The following is a 15,459-nucleotide window of genomic DNA, read 5'->3' as shown; positions in this document are numbered from 1 at the left end:
AGATAAATGGATAAAGAAAATGTGAAAAAATATATAAAATGAAATATTATTCAGTCATAAAAAAGGAAATCCTCCAATCAGGAACAATATGGATGGATCTTGAGGGCATTACGGTAAGTGAAATAAATCAGACAGAAAAAGATGAATATTGTATGACCTCATTTATACGTGGAATCTAAAAACATTGAAATCGTAGAAAGAGTAGTGTGGTGGTTACCAGGGGCTAAGGGTTGGGGAAATAGGGAAATGTTGAACAAAAGGTACAAACTTTCAATTATAAGATAAATAAGTGCCAGAATCTAGTGTACAGCATGGAGACTATAGTTAACACTGTGTTGTATACTTGAAAGTTGCTATGAGAGTAGAGCTTTAATGTTCTCACCATAACAATAACAAAATGGTAATAACGTGAGGTGAAGGATGAGTTAACTAACCTTATTGTGGCAAATATTTTGCAATATATCCGTGTATCAAATCATCACGTTGTATGTCTTAAATTTACAGTGTTCTATGTCAATAAGGCTGAGAAAAAAGAGGGCTTGGAGTAAAAGCTTCAGGAAGGGGGCCAGAGAGCACTTGAAGTCAGCTTTATGTTATGTCTGTGAGGGGTGATGACTGATTGAAAGGAATCAGACCTGGATCCACATTAAATCCTTCTGGATTTATGTGGTGCTAGAATCTCAAAAATGTTTGAGAAGTACGGGCTATAGAATTCCTCCAGCTCAAGCTTCTTAATCTACAGATGAAGATATTGAGTCCCAGGGGCACAAGTATTTAGTGTTAGATAGGACTTTGCACTCTGGGTTCTGGGTTTTCTGTATGACTTTCTCATACTCCATTTCACTGGAAAACTTTTTTATTTCCACACATGACTAGCATTCATTAATGCCAGGCCCTGTGGTAGAGGGTGGTGATTCAAAGATGCTATATGAAGCTTATGTTCTAATTGGTGTGATGGAGAGCTTCAGAACTAATTATATTATACCAGATAAAAATTATTAATAGATTTAATTATATCGTAAGTGTATAAATGAAAATGCTAAGTGGAAAAATAGAAAACAAAATTATGTATATGTTCTGATCTCATACTGTTAAAAAAAAATACATAGGAACTTGAGAAAGGCAATAACCCACTAATGGGCCAAGTGTTATGGGACGCGCTAAGATCTTGTGTTATAAATACTTGTGCACTTATTTGATCTCCCTGCCTTGAGGGACAGAATCGAGTTTTTGTATTCATTATATCTGTGCATCTTGACCCAGATTTGCCACCGGGTAGAAAGAAGCTTCATAGATGTTGAATCAGTGAAGTTCCCTTCTGCATGCTGTCCCCATTCCAAAGGAGCACTTACTTCTCCTAAAGAGAATAAAGGAGAGTGAGAAAGGATGACGTTAGTATTCAGGTGGACGGAGGAGGGCAAGGATCTTAAAGAATATTCGCTAAAAGTAAAAAAAAAAAAAAAAATCTCACTACCTTCCTGACAGAGATGCAAACTGACGAGCTCCCCCTGGAGGCGGCACAGGATGGTCACAGGGTGACTTAACCGTCCAGCCCGCAGTCACTAGTCCTGGGGTGCCATGTGGGCGCCTGCGGGAACTTTGCGCTACGGGGGACTTAGCACGAGGAGCTGGCACAAGTCAGATTTGCCCAGTGGGTGTGCGCCCAGGGAAGCGAGGTCTCTGATAGCGACTGCGGTAGGGTTAGGGCCCCTAGTTCCTCTAGATGGCTGGGGTCTGACCAGGGAGCCCAGGGAATGAGACACAAAGAACTCTTGTCCATCCCACACCCCAACACACACACTTTAGACTATCTTCTTGAGATATTTAAGGGATGCATACGATCATAGGATCAGATGTCTCCTGTGAATCCACTCACGATTTTTTCCTAACGCTTAATTCACTCTGGGGATAAAGATGCTGGGGTGGGAGGCTGCCTGGGGTGCCCCACACCTCCAAGTAAAATCCTCCATTCAGCCCCGCATCTCGGCTCCTTCATCCTCCCTCCCTCCTCTCCTCTGGCCCACCTCCTTCCCCTTCGCCTCCCTCCGCGTCCGCCCGGCGTCATCGCCCCCTTTCCCCTCCCATCTCCCCGCCTCCGCGCGCAGCTCGGCTCTTGCCTCCTCCGCAGTCTCTGCCGCGAGCTCCCGGTGGTGCCCGCCGGGCGGTGACCGGCGGTGGCGGGGCGGCCTCCGGCTCTGGCAACCCGCTAGGCTCGTGGCAACAGCGCCCCCGCCCTCCCTCCCTCGCCAGCGTTGGTGACCGCCTGGGGGCTCTTTGATTCGAACTGGGCAGCGCCCCGGCGACTAAGCTTCACAGGTAAGGATGGAGCACCCCCACCTGCCTCTCCGACAGGGCGAGACCCTAAAACTTGGAAGTTTCCCTGAGAAAGGCAGAACCCATCCGAGGAGAGCTTCTTTGAAGGGGTCTAAAGCTAGCGATCAAACTTAGCACCTTAAGTCCTCAAAGAAACGAGCCTCTCTTCCAATAGGCAATTCTGTGTGCCGGCCTCTGCACGGTTTAATATTAACAGTAAGAATGTTTGCATTGGAATATAAATGGAATTCTTTCTACTGAAGGAGTACCAGAGGGGACCCTCTTTATTTTTATGATTATTAACAGATGACATTGAAAAAGGTGTAAAACGCATTCCTGGAAAGTCTACTCTTGTTGAAAGCCTCTTTGGCAGGGTTACCATGAAAGCGAGAATCAATCAATCTCTCTTCTCTCTGATTCTGTCTCTTCTCTGTCTCTGTCTCTCTGTCTCTCTCATCAACTTGGCTGCACAGGTCAGCAAAAAGAGCAGTGGAAAACGTTTTTAAAATGAGATGGTGAAATGAAATGAAAAAGTCTTGGACTTGCTTTAAAATTCTCCAGCCAAAACAAAACAAACAAACAAAAAACCAAACAATTGGGGGAGATAGATGAAACAAGATTGGCAAATATTGATAATTGTTGAAGCTGGGTGATGGGCTCATGGGAATATACTTTTGTTCTCTACTTTTCAAAATGCTTTTCATTTTACTTTTGTGTAGTTTGGACATTTTCTATAATAAAAAGTTTTTGAAAGTTGTGGAAACATTCTTGCCTGATTCCTGACCTTTTTTATACTGTCATTGATTTGAAAAGAGGTTGTATGTCCTATCTAGGTGTTTTTTTTTTTCTCCCTTTTTATTAATCCTACTCACTTCTGAAATTCTCATTTTATCCCAAGTACATTTTTCTCTATGGAGGATTATAAAAGTCATATTTTGCTGCTTGGAGAATAATACTTAGAATCTGGTTTATAATTTGAAGAAAGAATGTTAAAATCCCAGCCAAATAAGACATCTAGGCTTGAAAGTAGTGGCCAAGCATCATGTGGAATTTTATTTTTTTAAAGGAAGTATTAGAGGCGTTCCTTTCGTTTGAGAAGAGATTAAACTGTCCAAACTTTTCTTCCAGACATCTCAGAAACCTATATGCTTTTCAGAATCTTTTGCATGTTTTTAAATGTGAGATTGTTTAGCTTATGTACTTGACACATAGTATGTACTCATTACATGTTAAAATAAATAATTGGTAATTTGAGTTAAATTTCTCTATTGAATAAATTATTTATCTTTCTCTGCCCAACACTCCAGGCCAGTATAATGCATTTTAAAAGCAAATTCAGACTCAGAATTTTGGAGACTGAAGCCGATGAGAAATCTGCGATGAGAGGTTAGGAAACAGCAAAGTCAAGTTAGTGGTACAAAAGCTATTATTTTATAACTTTGCTTAACTAAAAAATTTTCAAAAGCTTCAAGTAGATTAAAATGATGTATGATTAGTGAAAAGCATTGTGCTCACAAGATGCTTTAAAGCCTGAAAAGTAGCATACCTAATACATTTACAGACATTCTTTGCTTTCAGAGGTCAACTTGCAAGATACAAAAATAAGTTGGAGCCATATGTTGTGCACTTCCTATGTGTGTGCATGAGCCAGCCAGCAGAGGGGTCCTTTGGGACTGTCTTCCTTACTGCTATTCACCCCAAATCTGATTTACACACGGCATATCCATTGCATAAATTAAAAATATACATGTCTTGGAAAAATAGCTAAAAAACAAAGGGAGGGTATTTCTTATTGTGATGAGAAACAGAAGATGTGGGTTACTGTAAAATAATCAACTGTGTAATTTTATCATCTTCCTTTCCCTCAAGTACTGCCAAATTCTGAAAGCAGACATTACTTTGTCTCCATTCCTGAAACTAACCTTGAAAATAGCACTATAATATTTTGAATAGAAATTGGCACATTGTCAATGAACTTTCTTGCCATTTATTTTCAGCGTAGAATCAGCAGAGAGCATATCTTTTAGGAATGGATTATAAAGTATTTGATAAACATATGTGAGATATTTGGCAGGTTGAAGACTTTCCTTCGTGTTGAAATGAATTGCAGCACATTTGGGGGACTATTTAGCAGTGCTGTAGGTCATAGTGGAAGTGTGTTGGCACTACAATGGTTTTTAGAAAACCACCTGCCAGAAAATTGTCTGGCTGTAGACAGCATTATCAGTTCTCAGTTCATCAAGATGGGTTCTGTGGCCTGTAGGTTGGTTTCAAAATGTGATAAATTCCATATGTGACAACCATTTTGTATATTAGCCAGTTAGACTTCTCCCCCTATTGAATTCCACATGCTTTTAAAATAAATTCTATATCACAGCTCAGTGAACGTAAACAATTTAAATGCAGGATCATCAGGCTAACTTTGCCATCTAGTGGTAGAAGTATGGATATCAGGCAAGTTCCAATTGTGGAAGGCTAGGAATTGAGGCTTGAGTATCATTGATGAGTAAGTTTTTCTCATTTGTGGTTTAAATCTAGGACTTTAAAGTTGAAATTGATCTTAGAAATGTTCTAGTGCAACACAATAGCTAAGAAGAACCATTACAGAGATCCTTAAACAAGGAAAGAGGCTTTGAAATGATGTGTAGCCCTCAGTATCCATTTGGGGAATAAACAAATTTATCTACCCTGTTCCAGTAGTTCTCATTTCCCTCTCATAATACTGCACCATACCACCATAAAATTTTATCATGATTTTCTGATTTTAGTTCTAAAATTGCACATCCGTATACTTTTCCTTAAAATGAAAATTTTCATTTATGTTTAAGTCTGAACCAAACATTCTTTCCCACTTAATATCATTTCCTAAACTTTTCTTTTGAAACATTCAAAACAGACAATTTAAAAAACTAGATTCTCACCTTTAAAAGTTTATTAATTTCCTATTGCTGCTGTAACAAATTACTGAAAACTTAATGACTTATAGTTCTGGAGGCCAGAAGTCCAAAGTGGGTCAGCAGGGTTGCATTCCTTCTGGAAGTTCAAGGAGAGAATTTGTTCCCTTTATTCAGGTTCTAGAGGCCACCTTGCCTTCCTTGGCTTGTGACCCTGTATCACCACGACCTCTGCCTCCATCTTCACAGCTCCTTCTCGCTCTAGGCCCTCCTGCCTCCTTCTTCTAAGGATCCCTGTGCTTATACTGGGCTCACCTGGATAATCCAAGCTAATCTCATCTCAGAATTCTTAGTCACATTTGCAATCTCTTTTACCATGAAGGAACATATTCCTTCAGTTTTGGGAATTAGAATATGGCTCTCTTTGGGAGCCATTATTTGGCATAAACAATGAGGGACACAGTAGTTAGAGATGTATGAAATCTCTTATCAATATCTACCTATGTTTGGACTCCCATGGTTTGATATTAATAATAATTGCTGCCTTTGTTGAATGTTTACTGTGCTCTGGGCATTGTGCTCTCTCTCTCTCTCTCTCTCTCTCTCTCTCTCTCTCTCTCACACACACACACACACACACACACACACACACACACAGAGTTCGTATTAGTTCCTCACAAAAATACTTTAAAATATTATCCCTATTTAACAAATGTGGAAAATAATCTTTGGAAAAATTAAGTAACCTTCACAAAGTCACATGGCTAAGAAGTAACGAGTGTAATGAAACTGGTTTCCCGTAAATGCCCATAATTATTGAAACACCCCAGTTTTTACTCTCCATATTCCCTAACGTCACGAACACCATTGTTTTCTCATGGCTGTAGTTTCATACACTTTTTAATTTAAATGTTGCTACTATTCAGTGTTCTAGTTAGTGATTAGCATTTGAATGGTAAAGGCCTAAAGTGGTTTGGGAATTGAACTTCATAAAACTATTCTTCTCTACATCTGCCCCCAATTTGTGAAAGTGACTATTAAAGTTTCTACAAGTGTTCTCCAAAACCTAACCCATTTAATGCTTGCTTTACACCTGTTTATTCTCCTTACAAATGTTCCCCCTCTCCTGCTGTGGCCTTCTGTCTAAACCAGTGCTACTCTCTGTACTTATTTAGAATATCTGGACCAGGACACAATGTCTACCTGTTGTGTGTCAATCTTTACTGAGCGGATAGAGGATGAAAATGGGGAAGAAGATGGCTGGTGCACGTTTTCATGTTTATGTACGTGTTTAAATGTAGGCAGTGATGTTGGAGGGCAGGGGGTTGGGATCGTGGATGGCTATAAAAGGAACAGGCAAGTTGTAAAAAGTGATCATGTAACCATTGGTGTGTCCTAATATATACATTAAGGTAGAAGTTAGCCCTATAAGGTCATCAATCTGACTGAGCAGTCCCTGATCTACACCAGCCTCTGCTCCTGAAAATGTTTGACGGATTAATGCAAAATTAGGTTCCATGGCAGCATACTATACACATGAATTTGGACAACTACCTCACAATACATTGCAAGAAATAGGTGAAAAGAAAGGCCTGAGTAAGTGTGAACCTATCTCCTGGTGAGGAAAAGCAATTCAGTGTAGGTCCTTAATGGTAAGTCAGGAGCCTCATTTTTCATATACAAGAAAAACAATTCATTTGAAATGTTTCATATAGTAAGCCCTACCTAAGCTAAACTATGAATATAATTATATCATGCCACATTAATATTCTATACACTCTAGATAGACTCTCAAAAAGTTAGTTTTTTCTTTTACCGTAAGTCACTCCCTTAGAATAATTATTTTGGACTTTCTTTTTAAGCTGAGGCCACGATTCAGTTCCAGAATTCCTGACATAGATCCAGGCCATAAATAAGACATGGGAAATGCAATTCAAGTGTTCTGTGGCTAGGTAATATTTAATCACACTAAAGTTTAATGTAATGAGAAAAATATATTACAAAGCCACAGATATTCATAGGAAGGAATAATTAGGAAAAAAAAAAAGTCATTTGGGAAGGCTCTAAAATGAAGCTGTCCTTGAACAAAACAAACAAAAAAAGGCAGTTTGAGAGTATGTTGGAAACTATGTTGAAATGAAAATATTTGACCATAAAATTGACTTTTTAGGAAACAAAGTACTGTAACTTTGGCTTATGTAATAAATTATTCTAAAGCGATATTAATTTACCCATTAAGGTAGAACAATAATGATAAAAGAGTCTGTTATTGACACTTGCCATGCTTTGGCCTCAGTGGTGATTCTTTGCATATATTGTCTAATTTAATCCCCACAATTATGTTATGAGGTAGAGATCACTATTATCCCCACTTTGCACATGAGGAAACTGAAACATAGGTGAACTTAATGAATTGCCCCAATTCGTATGCCTAATAAGTGGTAAAGATGAGACTTAGCTCAAATTTTCTCGCTTCTTGGTCTGCACTTGTAACCACTACGTTGGTATAGATACTTAAATATTTTATACTGTCAGCAATCACATTTCTGAGAAAGCATAAGCAAGCAAAAAATAGTCATCTTTTGTAGTTATGTATGGTCATCTCTATTAATATAGACCAGGTATGAATTCAGAATAATATTTGCTCTATCAGTAAAAATTCATTTGCATATCCTGATATTCTTTCTTCCTAATTCCTTTCTACTCCATTTGTTTCCGTGGTCCAACCCATAATCAGCTGTGTGTACACTGACTCATGGTGGAGAGCCATGACTGCAACCTCACATTCGTTAACCAAAATTAGAATTTAAAGCCCCAAGTCCAAGCCATTTGGAAAGTGACAGTGAAGGTCACAATTATAATGAAAGATAGGAAAAAGGAGGAGGATGAGGGAAGACAAGGAACATCAAAATATTATAGCTGCCCCACCAATTGGGATCGTGACTCTTTAGATCAATGACTTAGTGCTTTTTGGATGATGGGCATATGTAGATGTTTCTACAGAACCATGGATTTCTCTATTAGTAAGAACTGTCATTTGCATTACATTGACATTTTACCACAGACAAACTTAGATTTTCCAAGAGGAAGTGTCCTTAAATTTTTGTCCAATGTTAAATTACAGGCCAAATTAGACAGGCTAACTAAATCCATGTCCTCTTATTACTGTGATTCTGAGGTCATATTACAAGGCTCTGCCCTCCCCATGCCCAAGGATAGATGTGGGCATGGTTTTATTCTTGTGGGGCACTGTAACAGAGCTCCTTCAAAGGGGACCAGACAAGGCTGGCAAACTGATGCCATTGCACGATTTGTGGCATCAAACACTGGATATACTACATTGAAATCCACTGACTTTGACTTATTTTTCTTCCTTAAATGACTGAACCATTCAATATTAGCAGTTGCTAACAAAGCAAAAGAGCAAAGTTCAGAATAAATATGTTTTGTACACACACATGAAGCAGATATCTTTTGAAACCCAGTTAAACAGTGATCCCTGGAAAGACTGCCTTCTGGGATGTGGCGGCTTAAGCTGCTGCTATACCAGGGCCTTGGCTGCTGCCATAGTTCTCAAATTGTAATGAGTATCAGAATTGCCTGGGGGCTGGTTAAAACATAGATAGCTGGAAAACCCCTCACCCACCCCCAGAGGGTTTTGCAGGGTAAGTGTGGGCCTTTAAATTAGCATTTTAAACAGTTTCCCAAGTGATGCTGACAGTTATGGTCTGGGGACTACAGCTGGACATCCTTTGATATGACAGAGTTTATATTTTGCCATATACAAGTACAGAATTATATTAACAAACTAATAACAGTCTTTTGAGTTGTTTGTGTTTGATTTTGAGTCCAAAGGCAGGCAAAAACCATTGTCCCAGCTCAAAGCAGTCAGGTAGGAGGAGTTTTTGTTACAGGAGGGTTAGCCTTTTTGTTTTATTCAGGTCTTCAACTGATTGAATGAGGCCCACCCACATTAGAGAGAAACCTGCTTTACTCAGTCTACCAATTCAAATGTTAATCTCATCCATAAACACTCTTGCATCAGGATAATGTTTGACCAAATATCTGGGCACCCCGTGGCCTATTCACATTGACCCATAAAACTAACCATTATATGGGCTTTCTCAAGTCTGCCTACAGAATTATGGCACAAGGTGCATGTTTTATTTGGTAAAAAGTAGGAGAACTTCTATATTTTTGGTTCAATGATTTGTATAGTAAAAGATCATTTTGTCAGTTATTTATATTTGCATTCTGCCTTACTAATCCCCTGCTAACTAAAAAGTTGGAAGACTAAAGTTGCAAGACTAAGTACTGAAACAAAACAAAACAAAACAAAACAGACCTAACTGGGGGAAATAATATCACACTATCATGATTTAGATATGCTCTATTTTGCCTAGCAATGACTTTCACATGTTTATTACTCTACAGATCATTAGTATCAAGTGTTTATGTACAAAGTAATTTTATGTTTCTCAGTGAAGATATTTGACTTTTAGTCTTTGATGTAATCACACATTAAGTACACAATATACAGCTGTTATCATAACAGGTTGAATGAAAAACTGATTCAAAAAAATTTTTTTACCAGACCAAAAAATTTCTTTGATTGAAATTTTGTTAAGAATCAAGTAGATAAAACATATGACTCTTTTTAATCATCGATTTTGGTCTGTCGATAAGCTAAGAGGAAGGATATAACTCTCTGATTTTAGCTTTTTTTTTAGGCAGAGACATAAGTTTTTTTTTTTTTTGGAAACTGGTTAAACATAGGATTTCAAGGTCTCCGTAGAATTACTCAGTTACCTTTTTTTTTTTTTACTCCAATCCAATTAAATAAAATTGGAGATATTCATTGTAAAAATTGCATAGGAGATAACAAAAGAAAATGCTAAATGGTTCAACAAAAGCATTAGCAATATAATTACTGCTTTGTATAAAGTCAAATTTTCCATGGTAATGATTAGAAAATACTGTGACATAAGTGTGGATTTTTTTCCAAAGTATATTCCTTATTGAATTTTCGTACAATATCCATCACTCTCTGTGGAAGAATGCCCTGTCCCCAAAATAAAACAAGTTACAAGCTACTTAACAAAAAGTACAGTCTAATATTAACCAGCATCACCATTATTCAGCATTCAAGTGTGAGCAGATAAAAAATGGAAATTGCAGTAATCTTGCTAATGCCAATAAAAGTTACTGTAAATTTGTTTAATATATTCAAATGTATGGTGATTCAAATTAATTGTCATGTTTTGGTGAATATATTATGTTTAAAAAATCAAGAGGTTAAGGAATATGTCTTTGTTATATCAAAAGAATATTATTAGTTTGTTAATAAAATTCTGGGCTCGTATATGGCAAAATGAATTAGTTGTATCAAGAGATGCCTGTATTCGACTCCACATCAGAGACAACTTCTGTTGTTCATGCCAATGCCCAGGATTCTGTGGGTGTACCCTGGGTTGAGGACAAGTCCTAACATTCTTCATTAGCTTTGTTTTCTATGCCAAAAAAAAAAAAAAATTTTTTTCAGAAAGCATCGAGAGTGAAAATATTGTAGGAATAATCTACTCTTGAATTTGCCTCTACTTTATACAAAGTGCAAGTCATTTGCTAAGCCTAGATGTGTTAGTTATTAGTTTAAAATGACTTGGAGCATAGCTTACGATTTCAAAATTGCTGCTCCAAAGAGTGCTACCACTACCTCCACCCTCACAACTGAGAAACTTTACATACAGTGAGCCTAGAGAAACAGGAAAAGCGTGAGAGAAGATGTTAATAGTAGAAGAGGTATTATATGACTTATCAAGTACTGACAACTTTAGAAATACTTAAAAGCACTGGCTCTTAGATGACAAGACCTATGATGAGAGGGAGTATATTAATCATGATCATGTTTTCCCATGTGGCTAATTCAGAATCATAGCCCAGCCTCCATAAATTCTTACAACTAATTTTAACATACAGTAAAATCTCACTATGAAGAATTTTTGTATGTTGCTTTGTTTAGATGGTAGTTCCACTCTTTAAAAAAAAAAGTGCAGGGCACATTTTTCTTACTTTAGCATAAAATGGCCTGTGCATATTTTCTTTTTATGATAAGGGGCTCTGCTTGTAAAAATCAAAGCACGTCAATAGCAGATGAATTCATCTATTTATTTTAAAAACCTTTACTTCCTTTAGAATATTATCCAGTGATTTCAGTTACACCATCAATCAGCTTGGTCTGCAAATCATGGTTCAGGGAAATTCACTGTATTCTAATGAACTTTTTTGAGCTCTGTGCTAGGCATTTACACTCGAGAGAGGAGAAATTTATGATTCCTGCTTTTAAGGAGCAAAGTGCAGGGAAAGTGCAGGCCATCTGCTGCTATCTTTATGTCTAAATCATCCAGAAATAAGGTTGTATGAGACCCAGGAAGGAAGAGAGTGTGACTTAGGCAACAAAGGACCCCAGTGAGCCATCCTGTCTTTCTCTCCCATGCATTGGGCTGTCTGGGGAGGTAGAGGTGGAGATGGCAAGTGGAGGTCGGGGGATGTGGGTTAGGGCTGGTAGTGGGAAGGTTCGGTGAAAAACAGTTTACTGATTTTGGAAATCTGTATGAGCCTACTTAGCAGGGTGTTTAATCTCAATGAAACCTAAGTACAGTGAAAATAAGAGTTCCTAGTAGTGGCAAAGGTACATTTAGGACCCTAGGCCTAAAATGAAATGGAGAAGTATCATTTAAAGAGAAAACATTGTAAAGCTTCTCTCTCTCTCTCTCTCTTTTTCCTATGTTTAAGGACAAAATGGAAAATATGCTATTTTGGTTTATGTTTCACGCTTGGAGATGGACCACCATTGATGGATCAGAGGTGGAACAGGATTTTACGTGGCACTTTCTCTCTCTCTCTCTCTTTTTCCTATGTTTAAGGACAAAATGGAAAATATGCTATTTTGGTTGATGTTTTTCACGCTTGGATGGACCACCATTGATGGATCAGAGGTGGAACAGGATTTTACGTGGCACTTGAGAAAAATACCCCGGGTCATCAGTGAAAGGACTTTCCATCTCACCAGCCCCACATTTGAGGCAGATGCTAAGATGACGTTAAAGAGAGTGTGTGGCATCGAATGTCAGAAGGAACTCCCAGCTCCCAGCCTTTCTGAACTGGAAGATTCTCTTTCATATGAGACTGTCTTTGAGAATGGCACCCGGACCTTGACCAGAGTGAAAGTTCAAGGTTTGGTTCTTCAGCCAACTCCAAATATCACCACAAAAGGAGCATCTGTTAGGAGAAAGAGACAGGTGTATGGCACAGACAGTAGGTTCAGCATCTTGGACAAAAGATTCTTAACCAATTTCCCTTTCAGTACAGCCGTGAAGCTTTCCACCGGCTGCAGTGGTGTTCTCGTTTCACCCAACCACGTCCTAACTGCTGCCCACTGTGTTCATGACGGAAAAGACTATATCAAAGGGAGTAAAAAGCTTAGAGTGGGGTTGTTGAAGATGAGGAATAAAGGAGGTGGCAAGAAACGTAGGGGATCTAAGAAGAACAGGAGAGAAGCAAATGGTGGTGACCAGACTGAGGATGGTAAAGAGAATCTGAAGGCAAGAGCCAAGGCTGGAAGAAAAAGAAAGGAATCTGCGAGGGGTCAGAGAGTAGCTGAGGGGAGGCCCTCTTTCCAGTGGACCCGGGTCAAGAATACCCACATTCCCAAAGGCTGGGCTACAGGAGGGAGTGGGGACGCCGCCCTGGACTATGACTATGCTCTCCTAGAGCTGAAGCGTGCTCACAAGAAGAAATATATGGAACTAGGCATCAGTCCGACCATCAAAAAGCTGCCAGGTGGAATGATCCACTTTTCAGGATTTGATCGTGATAGGGCAGATCAGTTGGTCTACCGGTTTTGTAGCGTGTCCGACGAATCCAATGATCTCCTCTATCAATACTGCGATGCTGAGTCGGGCTCCACTGGCTCCGGGATTTATCTGCGTCTGAAAGAGCCAGCCAAAAAGAATTGGAAGCGCAAAATCATTGCTGTCTATTCAGGCCACCAGTGGGTGGATGTCCACGGTGTTCAGAAGGACTACAATGTGGCTGTCCGCATCACCCCCCTCAAATACGCCCAGATTTGCCTCTGGATTCACGGAGATAATGCCCGCTGTACTTCTGGATAACAGAAACCCGGAAACCAGGCCGTGGATGATCTAAATAGCAGAGGAAACCAGTTCTGATTATTGTAGCAAGATCACTTCACAGGTGCCTGGACTTGAACCCTATCAATAGCATTTCAACATTTTTATAAATTTAGTTTTTTCAAAAATAGAAGATTTTCATACATTTTAAAAAGTTTAGGTAAAGATATTGAAACTAGATGGGTATTTCAATGCTAAGTATATATTCTTCACATGGTGGTAAGTTTCATTTGTGGGAAAATTTTTGTTTTTGCCTTAAAAATTAGATACTCTTTAAAACTTCAAGCTGGTACTATAAGTAATGTGTGATTTCTTGATGGGCTTATTCTCAGGGTCCTACTCTAAGAAGAATCTAATGGCATGCCAGTTGCATATCAAATGTGAAATTGCATATACAGAGGTAGACAGTTACATAATTAGAATCAAGGCAGAGACAAAAATTTACAACACAGGGCTCTATTCTGAGAAGGACCCATTCGGTTCATGCCCTCAGTGTTTACATTGTGTTTTCTGTTGGGTCTCAGAAACTTAAAAAAAAAACACATTTTTTTTTTTTAAAGTATTACAAGGAATGGCAAAATTTATAAACAAAGCTATTAACTATTTTACTGCTTTAAAAAGTATCAGCTGTAGTGTGTATTATGTGAAAATGAAAGAAATTGTTCTATGGAATAAATCTAGTTTGAAAATAGAGAAGTTGAGACATTTTAAGAACTGAAGTTTTTAACTATATTCAAAATACGGACTTTTCATGGATACATAGGGCAGACAGTTCAAAAGTTATAAATGATCATGCATTGAAAGACACATCGTTTTATGCTACACATTATCCTATGTATGAGATGTTAACTTTTTAGGACAAGGAATTCTAATCTTTTTTAAGAGCCTTTTTTTCTCCTTGATAAAGTTTGGCTTTTTTAATAGGGCCAGAGGCATATTATTTTGATGAATTCTCTGATTAGTAATTTTAGGTATGTTCTTTCCTAAAAATGAATATAATTCTGAATATAATTTTTAAAAGAAAGTTCTGATTGTTTTCATTAGGGACCAAGGCTGTACACTCACTCTAACCATCATGGCAGCCTAAGCAGATGGAGAGAATCCAGTGGCTGCTCTGGGGCACCCCCTACTTATTTCCTGAATGAACAGGTATTTACTGAATGGCTCTAAAAGGATGTTAGTTCAGACCCTTAGGTATAAAGGGTTTTAGTGATTTGTAGTTGAGTCAACCATAAAATTCAGAAACTTCAGGCCTAATTTCTGGTCTGTTCTTCCTGGCGGTTTCTAGGCACGCATTCTCTTCTCTCATAATACACCCAAGTCACCGATTCTGCCGGAGTTCAAATCTACTTTACTTGTTATTATTATTATTTTTTAAGAATGGAGAGTTATATCCTTCACTAGTATGCGAAGGAATATTTGATCAGATTAGGATAAAATGATTTTGTAAATGGTGTTCAAAATAGGTGATATTCAGTACAAGTGAACATTCTTTTGTAATGTGAATCAGTTATAAATCATTCAATAAAAAATTAGAAATAAATCAATTATAACTCATTGTATCTGTAAATATGTTTTATATAGAGGGTTTCAGCAACTATTAAATTAACTATCATTTATTTAAAAATGATTCTATTTAATTCTAAACACATTTCACTGATACTATTTTATCTTTGGTAATAGTGGAATAGGGCTACTGACTCAAAAGTTTTAGTCAGATCTTTTTTTGAGAATTATTTATATAATCACTGCAACTAAAGATGTTTCAAGGTGAATTTTGCACTTATTGCAAACACACACACAATATCTTCATCTTAGATTCTTAGAAAATAATTCCTGGGATTTGAGTAAATTCAGAATTCTGAGGGGGGGTGGGCGGACACAAACATTCAGTCCATAACAGGTCTCTATTGTAAATTCACAAGCTGCACCTTGAGCCAGGCCCAGGGAACTCACAAACACCCTTGTCACCAGAGGGAGTAGGTAAAAGGTATGACTGGCAGCTCAAGCCAACCAATCCTCTCCCCACTTTCATCCTTTCATCATCATCATCTCAAGTGCTT

At 38.2% G+C, this 15,459-nt stretch overlaps 1 protein-coding gene across 1 annotated transcript; it reads left to right on the top strand.

Moving 5' to 3' along the window:
• Positions 1–2,089: 2,089 nt before the first annotated feature.
• Positions 2,090–14,949, top strand: PRSS35 (serine protease 35). Its single transcript, XM_006926349.3, has 2 exons — positions 2,090–2,316; positions 12,131–14,949. The coding sequence occupies exon 2, from the start codon at positions 12,137–12,139 to the stop codon at positions 13,376–13,378; it is 1,242 nt and encodes a 413-aa protein (XP_006926411.1). The 5' UTR covers positions 2,090–2,316; positions 12,131–12,136; the 3' UTR covers positions 13,379–14,949.
• The last annotated feature ends 510 nt before the right edge of the window (positions 14,950–15,459 follow it).

This window comes from Pteropus alecto, unplaced genomic scaffold (assembly GCF_000325575.1).
Source record: "Pteropus alecto unplaced genomic scaffold, ASM32557v1 scaffold7, whole genome shotgun sequence".
Taxonomy (NCBI): Eukaryota; Metazoa; Chordata; class Mammalia; order Chiroptera; family Pteropodidae; genus Pteropus; species Pteropus alecto.
This window is presented reverse-complemented; position numbering and strand designations above follow the sequence as displayed.